This window comes from Abrus precatorius, unplaced genomic scaffold (genome assembly GCF_003935025.1).
Source record: "Abrus precatorius isolate BTA unplaced genomic scaffold, Abrus_2018 Scaffold8, whole genome shotgun sequence".
Taxonomy (NCBI): Eukaryota; Viridiplantae; Streptophyta; class Magnoliopsida; order Fabales; family Fabaceae; genus Abrus; species Abrus precatorius.
Window position 1 is genome coordinate 18,183,144 of NW_020874428.1, and position 27,475 is coordinate 18,210,618.

General features: G+C 32.8%; 2 protein-coding genes and 1 pseudogene across 2 annotated transcripts; all 3 read left to right on the forward strand.

Annotated features, from left to right (window-relative positions):
* The first annotated feature begins 5,048 nt into the window (after positions 1–5,048).
* Positions 5,049–9,244, forward strand: LOC113847307 (phospho-2-dehydro-3-deoxyheptonate aldolase 1, chloroplastic-like). The gene is made up of 5 exons (XM_027476318.1): positions 5,049–5,674; positions 5,758–6,035; positions 7,463–7,739; positions 7,940–8,185; positions 8,737–9,244. The coding sequence occupies exons 1-5, from the start codon at positions 5,147–5,149 to the stop codon at positions 8,992–8,994; spliced, it is 1,587 nt and encodes a 528-aa protein (XP_027332119.1). The 5' UTR covers positions 5,049–5,146; the 3' UTR covers positions 8,995–9,244.
* A 7,878-nt stretch (positions 9,245–17,122) lies between these two features.
* LOC113874365 lies at positions 17,123–18,220 on the forward strand. Its single transcript, XM_027512589.1, has 2 exons — positions 17,123–17,717; positions 17,847–18,220. Exons 1-2 carry the CDS (start codon positions 17,123–17,125, stop codon positions 18,218–18,220), a joined length of 969 nt encoding a protein of 322 aa, XP_027368390.1.
* A 1,162-nt stretch (positions 18,221–19,382) lies between these two features.
* On the forward strand, positions 19,383–27,161 carry LOC113874367 (annotated as a pseudogene).
* The last annotated feature ends 314 nt before the right edge of the window (positions 27,162–27,475 follow it).

Genomic DNA, 27,475 nt, shown 5'->3' on the forward strand with positions numbered 1-27,475 from the left:
ATAAATTTAATATATTAATATTTATTGTTATAAATATTATTTTTTAATTTAAAATTAAAAAATATATTTTTCTTTTTTAAAATTCTTTTCCTAAACATATTTTTAAGTCTCTTTTGGCTTATTTATAATATTTAATTATAAATTTAGGTATAGTTTAGATTAATTTTTTAGAGACATAAATTTTATAAATTAAAATTAATTTTTTAAAATATATAAATTACTTTTAACTTATAATTTTTTTATTTTTTTATTTTTATTATGATCCTTATATTTAAAATTTTTTTTTTTACAAATTTAGGTCATTATATAACAAACATTTACAAATCAATTTCTATCGTTCATCAAAATTTTGTTTTCAAATTTTGGTCGTTATCTTGCACTTAATTTTAACAATTTTACGTAGAACTCTGCATTTTAATCTTTACATACAACGTATTATTTTTTGTTTTGATTCTTTATAGAAAAAATAAATTAATGTCACATAACATTTTAAATTAATAATAATAATTAATTTGAAAATTTTGCGAAGACCATGGGCTAAGCTGTCATTCCCTTTCCAATGTCTCCACATTTGGATAATTAAGAGAATCAGAAATATAAATATAGTAGCTGACAAGAAACCCACAAAAGTGCAAAGTACTATGATTTTCAATAATTTATTTTGTTTGTGCGTGCAAAACTGAAAATGAGATGGTATATAAGATTGATTTTAATTTGTTTGTTGTTTGAACATTATTTTAAATTGAAGTTATGCCAAAGCCAGAGTTTGGTAATTGGTAGGGAAAATTTGAAGTTTGTAGGAAAAGAAGGAGAACAAGTCCGAGGAAAAGCAGAGAAAATGGACCCATTGAGCAAAACTTGATTTTCCAATCCATCCACAGAGCGACAACTATAGCCGTCAGATTTATGCTTCACCTAAGTTTTTGTTTTTTTTTTTTTTCTAATTTTAAATTGGGGATCTTTTTATATACTCTCTTTATTTTTTACGTAATTTTTTATGATATATTTTTCTTTAATATAAATAATATTTTTATTATTAAAAGAATTGTTATTTACTGAAAAATTTAAATTGTCAGAATAACTTTTGTTATTATAATATTTATCTTTATCTAGTCAAATATATATAAATTATAAAAATTTATGCTAACAAATAATATATTTTACCACTATTTAATATATTAATAGTATATATCACTATTTTTTAACAAAACTATTTATTTGTATAATTTATCATATTTTTAGTATAAACTCATAATATATATGCATACAGTTTTCTTTTTATTAAAAAGAATATATTAATTCGGATGGAAAACTAAAAAATAGATAATTTAATATTAAATTATTAGTAAATGACATTTCTTTTACATTATATATTTTTTATATTTTATTTGCTTCTTTTGAACATCTTTCATTTTTATCTAATCATTCTAAATAACACAAGTTTTTTATTTGGTCTTCATCAATATTATAAATTTTTTATTTGATTTTTTATAAATGAGGAACTAAATGAAAACTTATAATATTTAGAAGGAACAAATAAAATAATGAAAGGGGTTATTTTGTAACAAAAAAATTATGAGAGTTTTATTTTGAAAAATTAAAAATAAGGAATAAATGAAATAATTATAATTTTTTGAGGGATAAAAGAACTTAATTAAACTATTTGGGCATTTTATAAGGTTATATTTTAATTTTTTTTATTTTATATTTAAATAAAAACCCGATTGGTGCTCACCCTGATGAATATTAAATGTTTAAATTATGAAAATCCACCAATAAAAAGATCATTTTAGGATTAGATTGAAATGAATTAAAGTAATTATGACATTATAAGAAATTACAAGTGATAAAAATGAAATAATATCACAAAACCTTTTTAAGTGAGTGTAGGATACTGTATATTTTTAAGACCCTTTTCTATGAGTTATATAATATATAAACTTTTTTGAAACGAGTATTGGTTGTGTTTAGATGAGAGATTTTAAAATTTTAAAAAATATGAAAATAATAAATTCTATCTTAAAGCAAGTCTCTTAATTTTTTTATTGAAATAAAAATTATTTAGTTAAAATTTTATAATATTTTTAAATTATTTTTTTTACTATTCAAATACATGAATTGTTGGAATTTGAAAATGTTCTATCTAAACACAACCTTAATGATAGAGAAAATAAAAAGAGAGAGGAATAACATAATTAAAAATAGAATAAAAATAAAATATAAAAAATGTATTATATAAATGAGTAAAAATACACAATTCTTATATGAATAAATAAAAATTAAAAAAATATAAGTAAATTGTATAAAAAATCATTTAACAATAATATACTTTAATCAAAATATTAAATTTTTATTATAATAATTTTTAATAAGTAATTTTTAAATGTTTTTTTTATTTATTATTTAAAAGAAAAATTATTACAAAAAAAAATAAATTATCCTGCCTTTCCAAATTCTCTCATTTTTTAAGGATTTTTTTTTAAAGTTCTACTTCCTACCCTTTTCGTCCCTGTGATGCCATTAGGAAAGTTTCAAGGAATGAAATAGCTCTATATTTTGCGAATAATTTTTCATACATTTTAAAATTATTTAATTTAATCGTTGATATAAATTTTTTTTAATCAAATAAATCAATTTTATAAAAATTAAATAAATTCAAATTTTGAATAATCATATATATATTAAGCAAATTATCTAACTGTTGCCACACTTCGGGCTAAGCAAGTTGAGATACTATAGGCCTATTTGTGTGGGTTTTTACTTTAGCTCCTGAAGTGACAGCGAAAGAGAGAAAAAAGTTATAGGCCGTGGCATGTGAGAACTATAAATCCTCGGGGAGCCCAAAAATTTGTCTTCATCTTTTTCTTTTCTGTTTATTTTAACACATTCATGTGACAGGACATCAGATACAAACATCAATTAATACCTTCAAATATTGTAATCATTCACAACATTTTAAATTCTATAAATTCAACAATGTATTTAATTAATGAAGAAGTTATATTCAATTTACATGTACATTTTAGTGTATCAAAATTCTTTATACTCAATAATCTTATATCGATCTTTTAATATGTACGTATTCGTATGAATTATCAGTACAATTATATGCCAAATAATAAATTTTTTAAATCAGTACACTTCTACTTTATGTCACAAAGTAAACTTTGAGTTAACAACACGTGGTTTAATCGCATAATAATACAATATTTCTTTCCTAAGATAGTATTTTTAATTTCAATATGATATTTGTTCTATCATAAAATATAAGATAAATATAATCCGTAAAAACTTTCACTAAATCAATTATTAACATTAAGCAAACCAAAAAAGATAATAAATAAGTTTCTGTGGAAAAATGTATGAATTTTGGTGGCGGTGAAAGTTAGTTGATGAAGCTATACAGTGTTGGTTTATTCCAGTAATCAATTGATTGAGATAGTATTACTACAAAGTTTTTAAAATAAAATTCAATTTCAAAATATATAGATATAAAGAAGTGGTGTCCTTTCAGCAAAAAAAGAAGAAAAAAGAGACGTGTCCTACTTGAAAAAAAAACAAAAGAAATTAACAATAACATATATGAAAAAAGCTCTTTCTGATAAGAAGAAAGTTAATAAAGGATTATTAGTTTAATCAAAGTCAGTGTTATATGATCGACATTCATATCACTTCAAGTCTTCTATGGTTCTTTCGGTCAATCGACTATTTATTGCATTCACTTATCATTATTTTAGGTTTATTGATATTGGGTGCATTTAAATTAGTTAAATATTTTAATAAAATAGTTTTTGTTATAAATTTAATTTAAACATAAAACATATTAAATATACTTTTTTATATTTTTTCTAAACTCAAGCAATGTATCATTATCTAAATTAACCATTACCAGACATCCATAAAATAAAGATATTCACATAAAATATAACTTGAATTTTGTTAATTAAAAAAATTAAGACATGACTTACCCTAAACTCTGATTTCAAATAATCTTACTTCCAAAATTTAAATTTTAAACTCATAATTTTGCATACATTATTAAAGTCCTTCGGGACTATTTCCTTCTTAAGTGACTTATAATTGTATAAGTTTTTGATATATTATTATTAAGGATCAGTGAAAAATTAATTGCACAAAATTCAGTGAATTATCTATTGTATTAAAATAGTTGTAGTTATTATTTTTTAAATAAATACTTACTTATTTTAATAAGTAAAATTTTCTTCAATAATAATGTCACTGCAATAATGGATTTCGTCATCATCACAACTGAATTAATCACTATTATTAATGCTACAATAAATTACTACTATTATTAGTTTATTATTGCTTCATCTTTAATATCCCTATAGAAATAGTTATTGTCGTTACTATTATTAGTTAATTACCTTAACAGAAAATGAGTTAGAACAAAGAAATGATAAATGATTTATTTTATTAAATTTAAAATCATAATTTGAAAATAAAAAAAATAAAAATTTAAAACTAAAAATTAATTTAATTTTCTAAACTTTCAAAATTTAAAACTAAAACTAATCCATAAAAAGCTAAGGCACAGCTAACCAACCATTTGACTTCAAACAATTATTATAATAAAAAATTTAAACTTGTAACCCACAATTCTGTATGAAATATAAAGCCCCTCAACGCTGACGCTCTCCCAAGTGGCTTGGACTTAAAATAAATAATTGAATTCTTAACTTGGTGCCAGTAAATAAAAACAAGTTTTTCAGAAAAGGATAAAAATGAGGTCTAAACTTGAAATTTGAAAATTGAAAATGTCATTCGGCTGGGTCGTTCACGCCACGCTACGCCGCGCCGCCTGCTCACTCTCACCTACGCAAAAAAAAGGAGAGATGAGTAGGTGAAGGACACCAAAAAAAGGAATTAAAAAAGCAGGAAGCAATTTGACCTGAGGGACAAATAGCACAGACAATCCCAAAAATACCCTGGTAAAAAGTGAAATGACGAAAAGACCCTTCTCCAACTACCACCACCCCGTCTCTACCAGACACACACAGCACAACAACCAAGGCCACACCCGTTCCCTTATAAAACCCTCACAAAACTTGGCTCACCCTCTTCAGGCACCTCCCCCAAAGCGTGACCTGAATCCCTCAAATAACATTCCCAATCTCACACCACAATGGCTATCTCCTCAGCCTCTAACTCTCTCATTCCCACCAAATCATTAATCCCCCAAACCCACCCCCTCATTCCCTCCACCAACCTCAGGCCCAAGCCCAGGCCCACCCCTTCCATTCTCGCCGTCCATGCGGCCGAGCCCGCCAAAAACCCCGTCGTCTCCGACAAGCCCAAACCTTCAACTGAACCACAACCCCAACCGTCGATCGAAGCCCGCAGGGGTAAGTGGACCATTGACAGCTGGAAATTGAAGAAGGCCCTGCAGCTTCCGGAATACCCAAACCAGGAGGAGCTTGAGTCGGTGCTTCGGACCCTTGATGCTTTTCCTCCAATCGTCTTCGCCGGCGAGGCGAGGACATTGGAGGAACATCTCGGCGAAGCTGCCATGGGAAATGCCTTCCTTCTCCAAGGTGGAGACTGCGCCGAAAGCTTCAAAGAGTTCAATGCCAACAACATCCGTGACACCTTCCGAATTCTCCTTCAGATGAGCGTCGTCATGATGTTCGGTGGCCAAATGCCTGTCATAAAGGTACCATATATACATATGCAAATTATATTGTTTTGAGACCATATTGTATTACAACGATGTGAATGTGGGTAATGTTTGTTTAGGTGGGAAGAATGGCGGGCCAATTTGCGAAGCCGAGATCAGATCCGTTTGAGGAGAAGAACGGCGTTAAGCTTCCCAGTTACAGAGGGGATAACGTTAACGGTGATGCGTTTGAAGAGAAGTCAAGGATTCCGGATCCACAGAGAATGATTAGAGCTTATTGTCAAGCTGCAGCTACTCTCAATCTTCTGAGAGCTTTTGCCACTGGTGGTTATGCTGCTATGCAGAGGGTTACTCAGTGGAATTTGGACTTCACAGAACACAGTGAACAGGGAGATAGGTATTTATTTATTTACAGTCATTCCAATTGGTTGTTTTCACTGTTAAAGATTCGCTGATTTACATTTGTGTTTTAGGTTACGAGAAATATAAATTGGCTGGTAATTGTAAAAGGAAAAATCTGAGTTGGGCTTCTTTCTTTTGGTTAGGATTTTATAAAACGGGATGAAAGTTAATTTGGTTATTAAAAAAAAAAAAGATAGAATCTCTTTTTGTTTCGTTGGAGATATAAGGTAAAGTGGTGATTGATAAGTGATATGTGGAGAGTGGTCACAAATTTGTGGTGGAGGGTGTTGGGTTGTTGTTTCTCTCTCTAATGCTGTTACCCACTTCAATTGAACTAGAGTTTCGTGAAAAATTAAGTTAAATCAACACGAGTTACATGTGTTCCTCACAAAGTGTTATCTGATGATGATAGTTTATGTATATGGTTTCTTTCACATATCTGACGTGAGGGATGATGACTTTGGAGAAATTTCATTGGTTATACCAATTTACTCGTTAAATCTTACTCACCCATAGTTGTGAGACGTGAGTGAACTCATATGTGGATCTTGTTTTTTTCCGTAAAGTTATGTCTCTACTACGGATACGGAAGGCAGAACTCCCTTATTTCACCTTACTATTCTTTTATATTAATTTTTAAAAAATACTTTTGTTAATATTAGTATTTAGAGTGAAGTTTAATTTGTAATTTTGATTAAAAAAGAAATTATTTATTGCAAATTTAAAGTGTGATAAACAATTTTATTTTAACAATAAGTCATTATTTTTGGATACTTTAACTTGATACTAAGAGTTGAGGTTAACCAAGGTTTTAAAAGAAAACCTTTGCTGTTTTTTTTTTCCTCTCCTTTGCTTGGTGACTTGGCATTTTACATGCAATATAAAAGGATATAAAACAAAAGTAAGGTATAACAAATATTTTTCCAAAATTATTAGATTGTGAAAATGCGTATTTGTGTGGTTGATGTGAACTTGCATGGCTAAATTATATTGTGCAATAATGAATTGGAGTTATATTTCCTAATTTTGTGGTATTTAACTAGAGATAAATACCATAGATTGGTGGTGCATTGTATTTTTGGAAAGCAATACATTTTCACTTGAGAATTTTCCCTGATTTCTTTTAATGCCCTTTTTATTTCAGCAACATAATGCTTACACTTTATATTTTTATTTTACATTTTTCCTAGTTTTGTAAGTTACATCTAGCGAGCGTGTTTGGAATGTATGACTTTGTTGTTTTATTATCTAAAAGGGAAGTAGTATAAGATTGTTGTAATAAAAAACATTATTGCTCTTTCACAATTTTCTTGTTCATGATGAATATGCCTGTTTACTTTTTTCTTTTTACAAGGTCTATTATGTTGATCTTCAATGATATATGTGGCTTTAAGTAAATTTAATCTGTTATTGGCATGACAGGTACCGAGAGCTTGCTAACCGGGTCGATGAGGCCCTTGGATTCATGGCTGCTGCAGGGCTCACTGTGGATCATCCCATAATGAAAACCACTGAATTCTGGACATCTCATGAATGCTTGTTATTGCCATATGAACAATCACTCACTAGGCTGGATTCAACTTCTGATCGCTACTATGACTGCTCAGCCCATATGCTTTGGGTTGGGGAACGAACCAGGCAGCTGGATGGTGCCCATGTTGAGTTTCTAAGAGGAGTTGCTAATCCCTTGGGAATTAAGGTTTAAACATGATTCTTATCATACATCTGCACTTCCATTTGATGAAATCATAAATAAGCTTAAGCAAGCAAATTAAATCACTTGGTATAATCCCCATGATGCTCCAAATTCCAATCTCTAGAGTGTTTTATCTTCACTCCTTGGCATGGAAGCTGCTTTATTTGTTTTATTGAAGTTCTATGTTTTTGATAAATTGGCAGGTAAGTGATAAGATGGATCCAAATGAGCTTGTTAAACTCATCGAGATCTTGAATCCCCAAAACAAACCAGGGAGAATAACTGTAATCACTAGGATGGGAGCTGAAAATATGAGAGTGAAGCTTCCACATCTAATCAGAGCAGTGCGTAGAGCTGGGCAAATTGTCACATGGGTCAGCGATCCTATGCATGGAAACACCATAAAGGCTCCATGTGGTCTCAAAACTCGTCCCTTCGATGCCATCAGGGTACAATCCTTGTGTCTATTTTTTTCGGTTGAGTGGCTATTGGGTTTAAATATATACATGTTAAGATTAAAAGCAAATAAGTTATGTCTTCCTCAGAAGAACATAAATCGTTTCACTCATTGCTAGTCATAATCTTTGGATTAAATATCTTTGCCTTTAAAACGTTCTATTTGAGAGAGGGAAAATCATTAAAAAGAAGACTTATTCTTTCTGGTTTCTGAACTTGTGGTCCTCAATGGTGGGCTACCAAACCTGAAGGCTATAATGTTTAGAAGCGGGAGTGGTAGGTCGAAAAATGTCTACCAGTAAAAGTAGGTGAAATATTCAAGTCCATATTTTGGTTCTAAATATCATTGAGGGATTGGTTACATTTCTCCATCGGTAGGTGGGATTGGACGTTTGGGGCCCACGTTGGTGTTAATGTTTTATTCTTGCCAACTTATAGACACAATGACACATCGCTGCACTATGTCGCTTTTTTCAGTTTAGTGAGAAATTTGATTGTGGTCACTGATACCACCAACTCTGACTTCACTGAATTAATTGGGCAGGCCGAAGTGAGAGCATTCTTTGATGTGCACGAGCAAGAAGGGAGCCACCCAGGAGGGGTTCATCTTGAGATGACGGGTCAAAATGTGACCGAGTGCATTGGTGGGTCAAGGACGGTCACATTTGATGACCTGAGCTCACGTTACCACACACATTGTGACCCAAGGCTCAATGCTTCACAATCTCTTGAGCTTGCTTTCATCATTGCTGAAAGGCTAAGAAAGAGCAGGATCAGATCACAGCAGCCTCTAGGAGTGTAAAAGGCCTTTGAAAAATCAACAAAACAAGAAGAAAAAACAATACCTTTGTTCTTTTTCCTTTTCCTACATATTTTATTTATCGATGGTTGTTGCAAGTGGATGTGGACCTAGACCCGTTACTAGCTAGTTAGCTTATGTTGTGTACTGTGTTTGTATGTGTATACTGCCTAGTAATGCGTTTGAACTTCGAAGGACAAGAGTACTTCTTTTAATAAAGGAAACGAAAATGTTTCGATTGCGTTGACAACTCTTGTCTATTTGCGGCTTCTATGAGGTGGGTTGCTCAAGTTGCTGCTCACTTAGTTTATGATGTTTCTATGTGATCCCTTTCAAGCTGTTTATAGAATGAAGGAACTGAGATGATTGAAAAACAAATATATTAATTATTGTATTTATTGTTTAAAATTAGATTTCATTTCATGATCTAATACCTTGTTTTTTCTCTCCCAAATTGAGAATTAAAATAATTTATCATTTATTAATTTCTTTATCATTTTGTTTATTTTTCAAACAGTTGAAAGAAAATATTCTCCTATTATATCATAAATTCGTAATATTCTTTTCTAGTTGTCAACTATTATAATATTCGAACAATACTAGTTTTATTTCGTTGTCCCGTTGACATCAGGCGTGGCATAAAAGTCTTTGTCCAAGAAATTTAATGCGTTTAATTTGATTTATTTTAAGAAAAGTTACTAATTTTATAATTAAAATGCTGTCACAGTTTTTCAAAAATTTCTAAAAAGAGCGCGAGAAACATTATTATATGGAGCTAAGGATAAAAATAAGTTAGGCCATATTTTATATAAATAAATTTATTTTTAATAATTTTAAAGCTTAAGTTTTGGTTTATTACCTGTCATAATTTTTTTTATTAAGCTTAACTTTTTTTAAAGTCTGATTTAACCTATGAGTTATTCAGTGGGTCATTCAATTTTTTTATAAATAGATTATTAAACTATTTAAATAAATATATTTTTATTTTTTTATTAAACGGGATTTAAAAGTTCAAATAGATATATTTTTTTAAAATTTATAAGAGTTATATCTTAATAAAATATTAGAAAAGTGATTTAACACTTTGAATATGTATAATAAAATTACATATTTTTATTTATTACTTTTAAACCATATATTTAATTTAAATAAGTAAATCATTACACATACAAAAAAAATATAATAAAATGAACATCAATTTATAAATCATTAAACAAATTTAGTAACATAAAGTTTTATACATTAAATCAACAAATATAATATAACTAAATAATTATTAGACCTAAATTAGTAAATGCAATAAAATAAATCTAAAATGCACAAATAATAATTATTATATTATATTTTTTATATAAATTTATTTAATATATTATTATAAATTTTATGAATTTTAAATAAACTATTTTAATAAGTGTAATAGGATTTTTCTTAAGTTTAAATCTAACCTATTTAATTAATTAAGTTTCTTAAAAAGTCTAAATTAAACCTATTAATTAAATGGGTTAGGTCATATTAGGCTTTAAAAAGGTAGTTAAGCCATATGCCTCTCTTGAATGACATGACCTATTTTCATCTTTGTATAAAACACAACATTGAATGGGTAATTTTACACTTCTATCCTCAACTGTCAACGGTAATTTAAGAAAGTTAAAACCTTATATGTATAGGCTTTTGACTACATGTTTAAACTTAATGGCTTTTATATGTCTTAAGACAATTACCAACATCTTACTATGTATAAAAGAAACATGTCTACTAAAGAAAAAGCAGTAGATAAAATCCTATGAAGCCATAAGTATCAAGAATAATCATGATATGAATGGTTGCACATGTCATCGTCGGGTGAAAATGGTGCAATTTTTATCAAAACAGTTAAAATGCAATTTTTAGTCCCTGTATCTGACACAAATTTGTAATTTAATCCCTATATATTAAAAAATTATAAATAACTCCCTGTACATAAATTTAATCTCAATTTAGTTTCAGCCGTTACTTTCAATCTTAACGTCATTTACAAAAATTGCTAACGTGTAAAATAGATGCAACGTATAAAGAACTAAATAGCCAAAACAATATGCTAATAAAGAAACCCTAAATTGAATTGTGCAAATTGTGCCTCCTATGCCAATTTTCCTTTCTCTGCCTGCAATAGAGTAAAAAATAGAGACCACTGCAGCAAGCATTTCTACTTCAAGGAAGAGGAATAGAGTGTCATTCTGTGATTATGGGGGTCAAGTATAGATTTACACATCATGGACTCCTCAAAATCTAGAAAAAAGGTTTCGTAGGTGTCTAAATTTTAAAGTAAGTTATCGTGTTAGTGCTTTCATTTTATTTTTCTATAATTTTGTCATGCTTTCATTTTGTTTTACTATGGTTTTTTCATCTTGTTTTGCTATGATTTTTTCATGTTTGTTTTATTTTGTTCATGTGGGAAGAATGAAGTTGTGGTTTTTTTCAATGGGTGGATGAACCATTTTTTGATTGTACAATAGATACAATTAACAAACAACAAAATAGTCTATAAAGATGAGAAGATTAGTATACAACTACAAGATGATAGCATTGTTATCAAGCTACATTACGATAATGGTGGTGTTGAGTTTTTGCTTTTGCAAAATCTATGGAGTTTAAAGCTTGAAGTCTGAAGTACAAAACTTATAGTTTGAAGTATGTATTGGTGGGGTAGAGTAGGTTGCAAATTATGGAGTTAAATTTCTTGTAATACTTCACCCATTTCAAATAAATAATGTATGTTATTATGTTATGAAAGTATCAGTTTTAACTTAAGGAACAAAGTAATTAAAATGATAAAGTATATCCAAACAAATATTATGTGGCAATAATGTAATCACTTGAAATAAAGAAGATGATTATGTTGCATTTTCCAATTGTCATTAACATATACATTCCCAAAACAATATATAAAATTGACTTAATATGTCCCAAAAATAGTAGCAACATGATTCAAAACCAAAAAATAATATCCATATCATAAAGTATAGCGAAAAAGACCCTTTAAGATATACATTCCGGATAGAAAGCAAAAAAAGACATAAATAAAAGTCTTGCATCCAGTAAGTCAAGAGTAAACTTCATATGTTCTTAGGATATTGAGACTCTTGAGTTGAAATAATTTGTCGTCTCCCTTGCATAACAGTAGTTTGAAGTTGGTTATGTGTTACACATGACTTCCCTTACCATTTGAATGAGGCTTTCTGTATAGGAAGTTTGTCCTTAGAGCTAGTAGTCATAAAAAGATAATCCAACAGTCATGCTTTGTTGTGCTGTCATTGTTGAAGTAGTAGCTGATGCATAATAGGAAGATGCAGATCCAGTATTTACTTGTGATGCAGATCCAATTTTCTTTCTTCTATTAGATGATATATTTGCAGTCATTTGTTCAGCAGACAACACGTTTTTATAGACTTTTTTGTTATGGCCATACATATGACACTTTGAGCATATGATAGATGTATTTTTCCTTTTAAGCTTATACGATTTTGGATCTTCATCTTTTTTCCTCCTCCTTAACTTTCTAGGCCTTCTTATAGGTGTTCTAACTTGTGGTGGTGCAAGTGCAGGTAACCCAGTAGTTGGTCACATTTCTTCTCCATTAATTGGGTGAATTATATGTTCATAACATTTTATATATGTGTCAATGTGATAACATTTATCAACAAAGTCATGGGATCACAATTATTTGCATATATATCTTCAACAGCATGCCTACATACAACAAAATATATTATGTTCAGTAGAATAGCAGAATTCAAAGTATATTAGTAGAATAGTAAAATTGCAAATATATAGAATAGCAGAATTGTAGAATAATAAATGCAGAATAGTAGAATAACTAATGATGTAGAATTGCAGAATAATCATAATAGTATATGCGGAATAGAAAAATAACCAAGGATGCAGAATTGCAGAATAACCATAATAGTATATTTAGAATAGCAGAATAACCAGAATAGTATATGCAGAATAGCAGAATAACCAATGATGCAGAATTGCAGAATAACCAGAATAGTATATGCAGAATAGCAGAATAACCAATTATGCAGAATTGTAGAATAATCAGAATAGTATATGTAGAATAACATGCCTTACCAATATAGCCAAATTGCATAATAGTATATACAAAATAGCAAGCATCTTAAGAATAAACAAAATAATATATAACCTGTAAGGTAGTTCAGTTAGCCCCCAAAATCTGCATGAACATATTTTTTCCTCCAAGTCAACATAAAACTGCTGAGGTTTGCACACCACTTCATATTTTAAACTTCCATACCAAGTTGTGGTCCACTTTTCAGATTCTAAAACCTCTTTATTGTGAACACTAAAATTTTGATTTAATTTTTTTTTTAAATAAAAATGAAAAAATAAAAAAAATAAAAAATCTGAATTTTAATATTACAAAAGAAGAATGGAATCAAAAGGTTTAAAAAAAAAAAACAAATTTGTCTTAATAAAATAGGAAAATTTCAGAATTAATTTTTAAAAGAAAAATAGAATATGACAAATAATTAAATTTTTGAACCAATGTTACTTTATACATAAAAAAGGAAAAATTCAGAATTTTGGGCCTTTTGGTGAAAACCCTAACAATAAAAGGAAAAAAGGACCATGGAGCAGGGGGAGACATCAGAGGAGGCTAAAATTTTTTTGAGAGGAGGCATTCTAAAACGGGAAGAGAAAAAGAGAAAATAGAGAGAAAGAAAGGTTAGTGGAAAGGAGGAAGAACAAGAGGCAAGCAAAAATTTTCAAGAACATCAAGTAAGCTTCATCATACATTTTACACATTTTTCTTCTTCATATATATTTATATTTTGAATAAACATTTCCTATATCAAATCAATCTCAAATGAAAAAAATATATTTTAAACCACCATTTCAAATATCCATGTCTCACCACCTCTCCACCCATTCCTCCATCTATCATCATCCACAAACACAAAACTCACCATAAAAAAACTCTTTCCCTACCTTGTCTCATTCCTCTTCCTTTTGCTCTCAATAACCTTCACCACTCAAAACCATGGCCTCCATTAACCTCACCTCCACCCTTTCATAACCTTTTTTTGTTTTTCTTGGAGAAAAGCACACCCCTAACCCTAAAGTCCTTCCCTCTCAAATCTGAAAATTTAAAATTTGAGACGATTTTATCTTTTTTTTTATTTTTTTATTATTTTTTGTCCGAATTTTATTTATTTATTTTATTTTTATCATTATTTAGTTCAACATATAATTTATTGTTTTAGTTTTATTTATTTATTCATCATCATTATTATTTGTTATTATGATAATTATTAATTTATTTAATGAATGAGTTTTTATTATTTATTTTATTTTTTTATGTTAACTTTGTTTAAATTATTTTATTTTATTTTATTTATTTAAAATCTCTTGATACCGTTTACTTTACAATATCATATCTGAGTTGATTTTTTTAAATTATTTCCTTTTTTATATTTCATTATTTATATCTTATTTTTTAGGATTGTTATCTTTTATTTTATTTATTGTATATTTGTATCATATTAATGCGATTTAATTTTATATTTATGATTATTTTATTTTATATTGTGAATACTAAATTACTTATTTTTTTATAATTAATTAATAAATAATAATATAATTGTATCAATTTATAATACTAACGTATAGCTTCTCTATCGTCATGTATTATAAATTGATAAAGTTTATGTGTACTTACGTTACCAAGACTTTATGCAATATTAACTTATCACGTATTGTCATTAATTAATTAGTTAATCACTTTAATAATAATGCAAGATGTATTTCTCTTCTAAATACTAATTTACAAATCAATCAACTAATTTAAATCTAAATTATTTTATTAAGAAATAATTTATAATGCTAATGTGTAGCGACTCTACCTTTATGCGTTATAAATTGTCAAAATCTATGTGTACCAACGTTACCTTAGGTTTTATATAATATAAATCTATCAAATAAAATTTTTAATGTTTTTTTATTAAATGAGTATCTTCTTTAATCAATTCAAATAAAATTATTTTTTTTTATTTTCTTAAGTCATGTTTCAAATTTTGATAAATTAAATTACTATAATTTATTCATTTTATAAATTTTTATAATATCGATGTGTAATTTACATTGCCTTCGATAGTTTAATAAATTATAAGAAGTTTATGTATAGCTTACGCTATCTTAAATTTCTTTCAGTATTAATCATAATCAAAATTAAAATTCAAATACTCCATTTACGAATAAAATATTTCTTAATGATTTGCAGTATAGTTGTGTAATCTTCCTTCACTTTCTGTATTGTTTTCTCGTAGGGTACATGTATAACTGCATTATCTTGTATCCTAAACATTATAATTTTTACAAAAAATGATTTTAATTCTAAAATAAATTTTTCTTTTACTAAACTTAATTATAATCAACTAATTTCATAATTTTTAGATAGAACTACGTGGCTTTGAGTTCTTCATTGCATCCGGGGATACGTAGGAGCGGGAACCGTACCCGTCAAGTCAAAATATTTTTTAAAATAACCCGAATAATATTTCAATAAATAATATTTCTTCTTCGAAAATAAAATAATTAATGTTTAGGGGTTAAATAAATATTTTCAAAATTAGAATAATTTTGTACAATTAATTTTAGGTAACCGTTTTTTAAACGGACGTTGTAGGGTGCTAATACCTTCCCTACACGTAAATGACTCCCGAACTCATTTTTTGGTTTCAAAGATCGTATTATATTTAAGTTTTTCCAAGGTTTTTCATAAAAATAAACTTTGGTGGCGACTCCTCTGATATTTTGGAACAAGTTTGTCATCCGTCATACCGTTGCGATCGCCCGGTTGCGACAGATGGCGACTCCACTGGGGAAATCTTTTAGAGAGTCAAGCCTTTGATAATTGATCGTGCGAATTTGTCTTATTTTGTTTCTATTTGTTTAATCCCTTTCTTTTTTATTTATTTGAGTCAATTGTAGTGTTGCTTTTATTCGTGCATGTATTTCGTGTATGAATTGCGTAATCTCATTGTATGCTCATATTGATATTGTTATTAATCCTAGGGTAGATGACTATTGATAATTTGTATATTCTTGTGTTGTTTAATTTTTGCAGCTTTTTATTTTTGTTGAGTTGATAAGGTTTGTATGCTCCCTCACACACTACCACTTACACATTTATCACACACTTTGAGCGGGGCCTTATACCCGGGTCTGAGTATGCTTAGGATTAGAGGGGTTATGTAGCGGTGTCATTTTGGATGCACGTCCTATTTGGCTATCGTGAAAACCCTAGCTAGAGTTTGACCTTTTCTTGATGTCCCGCATCTAGTAGACTCCCTACTGTTGTGGTCAACATCAAGGATTGGATCTTATCTCTAGTGACCTTTTAGGATTACAAGCCACCTTTTGTGAGTTTTTACACGTAAAAGGAAGTTGTAGATCTTTAAGTTAGACCCTTTAGGTGACCTGAAATAGGACACAAAAGGGGGTATTTTTTCCTTATTTATTCTTTTAGAAATTATGTGAATTATTAGTGCCTTAAAGTTTTTAAATAAAAAAGGAGAAGATTTTTTTTTTTGGAATAATATAAGGACTAGTAATTCACATGATTCTCTTAATTAATTTTTTCTTACATCATCATCATTTCATTTATCATTGCATATCATTTATTTGAATATCATGCTTATTGCCATCCTTGCGACACTTGTAATAAATTTAAAATCAGTTTTGAAATAAGGTTAAGGATGACAATTTGCATAATTTCTTACATAATTGCATTGTCATGTGAAGCATTACCCTTATAAGTATCAATTTAGATTTATCAAGAGAAAAAAACTGAAAAAAAAACTTAAAAAGGGTGGTGATTCATATTATTCTCGCATTATCATAGTCATCACATATTTGTTTCATTAATAAAAATCCTAGTAGATTATTGATTCATTTAGGATTAATGTTGATTCTTATATGGACATTTATCTGTTTAGAATCAATATTAATCCTTATGGCTACTAGGATCCTATGTTAATGAAACAAATACAAAATTTGAAATAATTTCTCATCATTTTCTTTTTATTCATAGGTTGAGAATCACAAAATTGTTTGAGTATTCAAGAAAATGGAAATTAATGTGGGATCAAGTAGCAGTGATGTGAGATCAATTGAGCTGAGGAGGAAATTGCATCTGAGAGTTAAAATGGCTGACACGGCTAGTCTGAGAGAGTTAGGAAAGAAGCTGAAGACAGTCCAACAACTCACTTTAGTGAGGAGATATGGAAATATTTTGAGATTGATGGAAGTGAATGTGCAAGAAGATGCCATAACAGCTTTAGCCCAGTATTATGATTCCCCATTGAGGTGCTTCACTTTTCAGGATTTTCAGGTAGCTCCGACCTTAGAGGAATTTGAGCAAATTCTAGACTTGCCTTTGGAGGGTCAACAGCCATATCGCCCCATGGAACATCATGCATCTCTACCAACTATTGCCAATGTCTTAAGGATCCATCCAGCAGAGTTGCAACAAGCTTATCAAGAAAGACATCAGAATAGGGGATTCACAAGAGATTTTCTTGAACGACACATGCATAATTTGGTAGAAAAGGAACATTGGGAAACTTTCATGGATGTCCTAGCACTCACCATTTATGGCATTGTCCTCTTCCCAAGGCATGACAACTTTGTGGATTTAGCAGCGATAGATGTGTTTCTTGCATGCAAAAATTGATCTGAAAATCCTGTTTCTGCAATACTAGCTGATGTTTATTGTACACTGAGTTTCTGCCATGAAAGGAAAGGAAAGAAGATTATATGTTGTCTACCTATGCTTTATATATGGCTCACAGCTTATGTCTTTAAAAGGCCAAGTGAGATCAAGTGTCCGATCGCTGATTTGCTGAGGTTTCAAATTGGGCAAAAAAATGGTCAAGAGTGGGCTAATCACCTAGCTAGTTTGAATGAAGGACACATCGGGTGGCACACTCCATGGCAACAGTCGACGGCCATTATTTATCATTGCGGCAATTATCCAAATGTTCCTCTTATGGGTACTCGGGGTTGTATAAATTATAATCCAATTATGGGGCAACGTCAGCTTGCTTATCCTATGATGGGACCACCTGCTGAGGAATTATTGGTTCCTTTTGTTGTCTATTATGAAGATGGAAATTTCACGGAGCTTATCCAAAAAGCAAGGAATGCTTGGGCAATAATTGTTTGAAAAGGAAAAGAGCTAGGCGTGAGAAGTTGTGCAGCGAAAGCAAGTTACCGTCAATGGGTTAAAGAAAGAGTCCAAGAGATTAAGTTACCATTCAAAGATCCAGGTACCTCCCAAGAAAGTGAGCCATCTAATCCAGAACCCTTTGAGAATGAAGAAGTAAAAGAATTAAAGGTAAGACTGGCTAAAATGATTGAGAAGAATGTGAGGGTAGAAAGGGAGCTTCGAGAGAGCCGCCAAACTTGCACCATTTTGAAAAGAGAAAATAGTGAAAAACAGCAAGCCTATGAAGAGGTTTGTAAGAAGCAGAAGTCTGTGCAAAGCCATGCAGCCAAAGTTCAACGTTGCCTTGAGGCTGCAAGCAAGGAATTGTGATTGAGGGTGAAGGAGCGAAATGCAGCTTTATATGAGAAACGACAATTGAAAGGTACATTGTACAAAGCAAAAAGAGATCGAGAAGAAGCTTTGACTCAAGCCAATGAACTCCAAACACGAGTGCAAAATATGGAAGAACAGATAAAGGAAATTGTCATGGCATGCGAGGCTGAAATTAATGCTGAAAAATGGGAAGTGATCAGAATCATGAAAGAGTATGAAGCTATTGTGAAAGTGAAAGATGGTCAGATAGAAGAAGGAGATAAGCTCATTGAGTATTGGATCAAGCGCTTCATACAACTTTCATCATTAGCTAATGCCGCGATTGATGATGTCCCGTATATGTTGTCAAAGGCTGAGACAGCTACTTTTTTCTACACGATACCTCAAGAAATTAAAGATTTCCTTAGCCATTGCAACTGGTTGGTCTCAGAGATGAAAGGAATGATAGCTAGGGCTAGGAAGGGGTGATGTAATGATTTGGGGTATGGGTAGACTATGTATGGGTAGGAAAAAGAAGATGTATTTTGAATCAAATTCTGATGTACTTTGATTATGGATTATATTTTGGTGTGTTTCATTTGACGAGGATCCTACATTAATTTCCATTAAAGACTTGAAGACGCTTAACAACTGTGATGATTCTTTAATCTTTGGTTTTTTTTTTTTAGTGCATTTTTCATTTTGATTAATTCTTTTTTGACTATAAACTATTTCAGAAAATTAAACAAATATAACGGGGAAACGTTTTCTAAAGCATCCTTATAGAACTCGCGCTCAAGCAAGGATCATGGATGAGTTAGAGGAGCACAATGAAGAACTGAGGAACGATGTTAATCAGTTGAAAGAACAAATGGCACAAATCCTAGAGGCACTGAAGTCTTTAGAGAGAAGAACCACAGAGGGGACCCCTATTCAAGCACCTCTAGCACAACCCACTCCTACCTATCCACCAGGTTTTACCCCTACACAAGGACCGTCCCAAAATTATCCTCCTCATGAAACAATGGTGCCTTTGACCTTGCATGTAGAAAGGCCTCCACAACAAGCTTTTAATCAACAAGATGTCCAATTTCCCCCATATGGCCTTCCCCAGGGTTATACGCCACCAATAGCTGAGAACCCACAAAACACTGGCCAGCCATTAAATCAACCCAATCCTGCACAACCTTCAGATCCACAAATCCAACCAACCCAAACATCCATCCCATCATATGCTTACCCTCAAAATACCCATCCCCAAGAAGCTCATATACCCCACATTATACCTACCCCAAACCAACCGATCCACCACCAACCACAAATCACTAATCCTAGCCTTAATGGAAACCCAGCCATATCACCATTCCATTCCCATAAGACCTTAGAAGAACCCTAGCCCAATTACTCAGAGAAGCACTTCCAATCCAGAGAAAAATTACAAATATTGGAAGAAAGATTGAGAGCTATCGAGGGGAGCAGCTATGGCATTAGGGAAGCTGCAGATCTTTGTTTAGTCCCAGATGTGATAGTTCCTCCAAAATTCAAAGTGCCTGATTTTGATAAGTACAAAGGAACAACATGCCCAAAGAGTCATCTGATCATGTACTGTAGAAAGATGGCATCACATGCCCATGATGATAAGCTGCTAATTCATTTTTTTCAAGACAGTTTAATTGGAGGAGCTTTGAGTTGGTATATGCATCTTGAGCGTACTCGTATTCGTAGTTGGAAAGACTTGGCTGATGCTTTCCTAAAGCAATATAAGTACAACATTGATATGGCTCCTGATAGATTACAACTGCAGAATATGTTAAAGAAGGAGGATGAGACTTTTAAAGAATATGCCCAGAGATGGAGAGAAGTTGCAGCTCAAGTGGAGCCCCCTTTGTCTGAAAAAGAAATGGTGGCTATGTTTATTGATACTGTTCAATCACCTTTCTATGATAGAATGATTGGAAGTGTTTCGTCAAACTTCTCTGATATTGTGATTATCGGAGAAAGAGTGGAAGGAGGAATGAGGAGTGGTAAGATATTTCACAATTCGGGCGGACCCTCTAGTTTGAAGAAATTTACAAATGGTCCAGGAAGAAAGAAGGAGGGAGAGACTAATGCTATAGCCTTTCACCCAAGAGAAGTTCATTTCATCAGACCTAACCCTGCACCTTTTCAATTCCAACCCACATTTCCTATCCCTCAAATGTCTTACCCATATGTTAATGCTGTTTCATAGAATCCAAGTCTCCAATCTTATCAGCCGCGACCCTACCAACCTGCTCCGCCTACTTTTCCCATAGCACCACCCATGAGACCACCCCAGCATTGGAACCAAAACCCAAATCCCAACCAAATAAGACCCCAAAACAATCAGGAAAGGAAGCAAGTTCAATTCGACCCAATCCCCATGTCCTATACTGAGTTACTACCTCGCCTATTCCAAAGTTCATTAGTTGTACCCTGCCCAATGAAACCTGTAGAACCGCCCTATCTAAGAGGGTATGACCCAAACGCTAAGTGCGAGTATCATGCTGGTGGCATTGGTCATTCAACAGAGAATTGTAGGGCATTAAAGTTCAAAGTGCAAGACCTAATTAATGCCAAATGGCTAAATTTCAAGGAGGATAATCCTAACATTAGGAGTAATCCCCTACCCAGGCATGGAGGATCATCGGTAAATGCCGTCGAGGAAGAGTCTACATATGTTTTAAAGAGGAAAGTTGAAAAGGTTACCACTCCTCTTAAGATTATTTTTGCTGAGCTGTGCAAGACTGACTTAATCAAGGGTTTTGTACATGAAGAAAATATATGTGATTTGCACCCTGATGCAGACCACTCCATTGAAGATTGTGAAGAATTCAAGCATGTTCTACAAACCTTGATGGACAAGAATCTGGTCCAAATTGGACACCCTAAAGAGAAAAATGAAGTTTTGACTGTCGATGGGCAATCCTCAGCTTTCCCGAAACCTTTGGTCATTCATTACACCAAATGTATGAATACCCCAACTACCAACGGACCTAGACCCATCACTATACAAGTACCGGCTCCATTCACTTACAAGGACAACAAAGCAGTACCATGGAAGTATGATGCAGGGGTTTACGTTGGCAATTTTAAGGAAAACCAAACACAAGGTGTCAATTCTGTTACTGTCGCCGTCTCAAACATTGCTGGTGTTGGTGGGATGACCCGTAGCGGTCGTATTTACACACCTGAGGAGCTGAGAAAGGAGCGAACAAAAGAGATAGAGAGATCCTCAAAAGGGAAAGCCAAAGTGGGCGAGTTTGAAGACGCCGACGAAGAGAAAATGCCTGAAATAAAGAAAACGGTGTCAGATGAAGAAGCTTGTGAGTTTTTGAAATTTATTCGGCAAAGTGAATATCAAGTTGTGGAACAATTAAACAGAACTCCAGCACGGATATCTCTTTTATCGCTGTTGTTGAACTCTGAGCCACATAGGAGGACTCTTTTGAAAGTGTTGAATGAGGCTCATGTCAGCCATGATATCACTACCGACAAGTTTGGAGGCATTGTTGGTAATATTGTTTCAAACAATTATCTCACCTTCGCTGATGATGAAGTACCTGCCGAAGGAATGGGGCACAATAAAGCACTGCATATTTCTGTGAAATGTTGAGATCATATTATTGCTAGAGTGCTTATTGATAATGGGTCTTCTCTGAATGTGATGCCAAAAGCAACATTGTTAAAATTACCTTATGATGGGTCGCATATGAAACCCAGTGCCATGATAGTAAGAGCTTTTGATGGAACAAGAAGAGAGGTCATTGGAGAAATTGAAATCCCAATCCAAATCGGTCCTTGCACTTTGCAGATTTTGTTTCAAGTAATGGACATCGCGCCAGCTTACAACTGTCTTTTGGGGAGGCCTTGGATTCATTCTGCAGGAGTTGTACCATCCACATTGCATCAGAAACTGAAGTTTATCATTGATAATAAGTTGGTGATTGTCTCTGGTGAAGATGTGTTGGTGAGTAAGCCTTCGTCCACTCCTTATATTGAAGCTGCTGAAGAAGCTCTAGAGACATCTTTTCAGGCTTTAGAGATTGCAAATGCTACTTATGTTGGAGAGGGAGCTCCAATCTTAAAACCTCGATTGTCTAATACATCCATAATGACTGCTAAAGTCATGCTCGATGGAGGTTGTCAGTATGGATACATGTTAGGGCAAGTCATATCGAAAGCAACAAACTGGTTACAGCTCCATGAGAATAAGGATAGATTTGGGTTGGGATACATGCCCACTAAAGCTGATAAGAGAAGAGTCATGGAGGAAAAGAAAGAAAGAAGATTAGTCAGGTTGGAAGGTAGAGAGCCTAAGACTGAAGGGGTCCCTATTTGTGATCTTCTGAAAAGCTTCTATAGTGCTGGATTTGAGTTTCAAAACTCAGTGGCTGCTGCTGCTGATGTGGATACATCTGAAGAAGAGGTTGTGGACCTAGTCCGTACTTGCCCGCCAAACACAGAAGTTGGCAATTGGGAGATCATTGATTTACCTTTGATTTTTAATAGCTATTCAAAGTAATCCTTGAAGTTAATCCTATTGTTTTGTTTCAAAGCTTTAGGATATCATTACTTTTTGAAAACGCTGATATATGATTTCTTTTTGTAAATTAGGACACATTTTTCCTTTTAAGCATATTTAAATGAAATGCGATTTGAATTCTCAGTAATCTTTCGTGTCTTTCTCTTTATCAGTTGAATCTTGTCGTTTATTTTCTTTTTGTCTCAACTCTCGCACAATGCAGATTCGAAAGTGACATGTCTGAAAGTAACAGTGCTAATATCTCATCCACTAATTTTGATTGTCCCATTAATAAAGCTGTCGAAGATGATAGTGATGTTGATTTACCCTCAGAATTTCTAAGATTGGTTGATCAAGAAGTGAAAGAGATCCAACCTCATGATGAACCCACTGAGACAATCAATTTAGGGACTGAGGATGATAAGAGAGAAATCAAAATAGGCACCCTCATGAAAAAACAAGAGCACGACAAGTTGATTAAACTCTTGCATGATTATAATGATGTCTTTGCATGGTCTTATCAAGATATGCCAGGTCTAGATGTTGACATAGTCGAGCATAAATTGCCACTAAAACCAGAGTGTTTCCCAGTTAAGCAGAAATTAAGGAGAATGAAGCCTGAGATGTCATTGAAGATTAGAGAGGAGGTCAATAAGCAATTTGATGCAGGTTTTCTTGCTGTGGCCAAATACCCTCAATGGGTTGCTAACACTGTGCCAGTTCCCAAGAAAGATGGAAAGGTTCGGATGTGTGTTGACTATCGGGATCTAAATAGAGCCAGCCCTAAAGATGATTTTCCATTGCCTCACATTGATATGCTAGTAGATAATACAGCTCAACATTCATTTTTCTCTTTTATGGATGGTTACTCGGGTTATAATCAGATCAAAATGCCTGAAGAGGATATGGAGAAAACCACATTCATTACACCTTGGGGCACCTTTTGCTACAAGGTCATGCCTTTCGGTTTGAAAAATGCCAGGGCAACATATCAAAGGGCGATGGTGACATTATTTCATGATATGATGCATAAGGAGGTTGAAGTCTATGTGGATGATATGATTGCCAAATCAAGGACCGAAGAAGACCATGTTATGAATTTACACAAGTTGTTTGAGCGGTTGAGGAAATTCGAATTACGCTTGAACCCTGCCAAATGTACCTTTGGGGTGAAATCAGGCAAATTGTTGGGATTCATAGTAAGTCAAAAGGGAATAGAGGTTGATCCTGACAAGGCAAAAGCAATCATGGAAATGCCGCCTCCTCGCACTGAAAAGGAGGTTCGCGGATTTTTGGGGAGACTGAATTATATTGCTCGATTCATATGCCAACTAACTGCCACTTGTGAACCAATTTTTAAGTTGTTACGGAAAAATCAGCCGATGGAATGGAATGAAGATTGTTAAGAAGCTTTTGAGAAGATAAAGCAGTATTTACAAAATCCCCCGATACTAGTGCCGCCAGTGTCAGGGAGGCCGCTCATTATGTATTTGACAGTGTTAGAAGGATCCATGGGATGTGTTTTAGGTCAACATGATGAATCGGGTCGGAAAGAGCACGCCATTTATTACTTGAGCAAAAAATTCACCAATTATGAAGCTAGATACTCTTTGTTAGAGCGAACTTGTTATGCCTTGGCTTGGGCAGCTCGTAGATTGAGGCAATATATGTTGAGTCACACGACTTGGTTGGTGTAAAAAATGGACCCAATCAAATACATCTTTGAGAAACTAGCCCTTACTGGAAGGATTGCTCATTGGCAGGCCCTATTGTCAGAATATGATATTTTGTATGTTACTCAAAAGGCAATCAAAGGCAGTGCTCTTGCAGATTTTCTAGCTCATCAACTGGTGAATAATTACCAGTCAATACAGTATGAATTTCCTGATGAAAATATAATGGCGCTGTTTAACGAGAAAGAATCTTCAGTAAAAGACAAATGGGTCATGATGTTTAATGGTGCTTCTAATGCACTCGGACACGGGATTGGTGCTATACTGATTTCCCCAGAGAGGCAATATATCCCACTCACGGCTAGATTATTATTTGATTGTACGAATAATGTAGCTGAATATGAAGCATGTGCTATGGGAATTCAAGCAGCTATAGAGTCAAAGATTAAAATTCTCGAGGTATATGGTGACTCAGCTTTGGTTATTCACCAGTTGAAAGGTGAATGGGAAACCCGAGATGCCAAATTGATCCCTTATCAAGCCTATATCAAGGAATTGGTGGAGTATTTCGACGAAATTACTTTCCAGCATATTCCTCGTGAGGAGAATCAATTAGCCGATGCTTTAGTCACTTTGTCATCAATGTTTGTAGTAAGTCAAAAGGAAGACATGCCATTCATAAAGATGCAACAGCTTGATCATCCTGCCTATTGTCAAATGGTTGAAGAAGAACCTGATGGTAAACCTTGGTATAATGACATTAAAAATTTCCTCAAACACCAAGAATATCCATTAAATGCTGCTGAAAATGACAAAAAGACGTTGAGGAGGTTAGCAATGAGTTTCTTTCTAAACAGAGATGTGCTCTACAAAAGGAATCATGATATGGTTCTTCTTAGATGTGTAGATGCTTCAGAGGCACAAAAGATCATGGAAGAGATTCATGAGGGCTCATTTGGGACTCATGCCAATGGACATGCTATGGCAAAGAAGATTCTACGAGCGGGATATTACTGGTTGACAATGGAGGCCGATTGCTTTCGTTATATAAAGACATGTCATAAATGTCAGACATATGCAGACAATATTAATGTTCCTCCAACAAATTTGAATGTCTTATCATCGCCCTGGCCTTTTTCAATATGGGGAATTGATGTAATTGGACCCATTGAGCCTAAAGCCTCTAATGGTCACCGCTTCATTTTAGTTGCTATTGACTATTTCACAAAATGGGTTGAAGCTGCCTCATATGCTAGTGTGATCCGAAATGTGGTGGTGAGATTCATTAAAAAGGATTTGATCTGTCGGTATGGCCTTCCAAGCAAGCTGATAACAGACAATGGCACTAATTTGAACAACAAAATGATGAAAGAATTGTGTGACAACTTCAAGATTCGACATCATAATTCCTCTCCCTATCGCCCAAAGATGAATGGAGCAGTTGAAGCAGCCAATAAAAATATTAAAAAGATCATCCAAAAGATGGTAGTGACATACAGGGATTGGCATGAAATGCTGTCATTTGCCTTGCATGGATACCGAACTTCAGTTCGTACTTCAACTGGGGAAACTCCATACTCTTTGGTATATGGAATGGAAGCAGTACTTATTGAAGTCGAAATTTCCTCTTTAAGGATAATAATGGAGACCAAATTGGAAGAAGCAGAATTGGTGCAATCTCGTTTTGATCAATTGAATCTCATTGAAGGAAAACGGTTGAATGCATTATGTCACGGTCAACTATACCAGAGGAGGATGAAGAAGGCTTTCGATAAAAAGGTTCGCCCGAGAGAATTCAGTGAGGGAGATATGGTACTTAAAAAGATTTTGCCAACGCATAAAGATTATCGTGGCAAGTGGTCCCCGAATTATGAAGGACCATATGTGGTGAAAAAGGCTTTCTCGGGAGAGGTTCTAATCCTCACAAACATGGATGGACAAGATCTTCCAAACCCCATCAATTCTGATGTTGTAAAAAAAATACTATGCTTAAAAAATATATATATAATAATTAAAAAAGAGGAAAAAATAATTAAAAAAAAAAAGTGCTTGCTAGGTTGAAAACCCGAAAGGGCGACCTAGGCAAAAGTTAGAGCGACCTGGTGAGCTGAAAACTCGAAAGAGTGGCTCAAGCAAAAGTTAAGGTCAAATAAATACTACACTGAACTGAAAACCTAAAAGGGCGGTTCAGAGGGGCACTAACTTCAGTCGCAAGAAAGGGCTTCAAATCGAGAAATATGATCGACTGAAATACTAAACTGGGGCAAATTTTGAGAGGTTAAAGTTGAGTCAAACGAAAGATGGATTCAAAACACCTTACTGGGGTAATTTCATTTTGGCAGTTTTGTTAATGGATGATCAATTTACATGAGAGATTAGCACTGTTCATCTGGAAGACGTCACTTAATCGGCATAATATTTCACTATTTTCATAGTCATTTCGATCCTTTGATGTATTTTTTCGTTACTTATGTCATAAGTCTTCTTTGTAAATTCACTATTTCTTTATTACAGTCATTCCTATGTTCCAAAAATATTTATCTTTGTCTTTAGTCACCTTCCATTCAGCTTATATACACCACTTTGTTTACTCAACTTCTTCAATAGAATTTTTATTGTCATTCCAATAATTATATACTAAAAGGAAACATGCAAATTGTTAAAAGGGTAATAAGAAAATATGAT

What these genes read in the sequence shown, in the direction of transcription:
- LOC113874365 (XM_027512589.1), top strand. Translation starts at nt 17,123, where the DNA reads ATGGAAATTAATGTGGGATCAAGTAGCAGTGATGTGAGATCAATTGAG. An exon ending in GATAGATGTGTTTCTTGCAT is followed by an intron (nt 17,718 to 17,846) that starts GCAAAAATTGAT and finishes TATGGCTCACAG; the next exon opens with CTTATGTCTTTAAAAGGCCA.
- LOC113847307 (XM_027476318.1), top strand. Translation starts at nt 5,147, where the DNA reads ATGGCTATCTCCTCAGCCTCTAACTCTCTCATTCCCACCAAATCATTA. An exon ending in GCCAAATGCCTGTCATAAAG is followed by an intron (nt 5,675 to 5,757) that starts GTACCATATATA and finishes ATGTTTGTTTAG; the next exon opens with GTGGGAAGAATGGCGGGCCA. An exon ending in CTAATCCCTTGGGAATTAAG is followed by an intron (nt 7,740 to 7,939) that starts GTTTAAACATGA and finishes ATAAATTGGCAG; the next exon opens with GTAAGTGATAAGATGGATCC.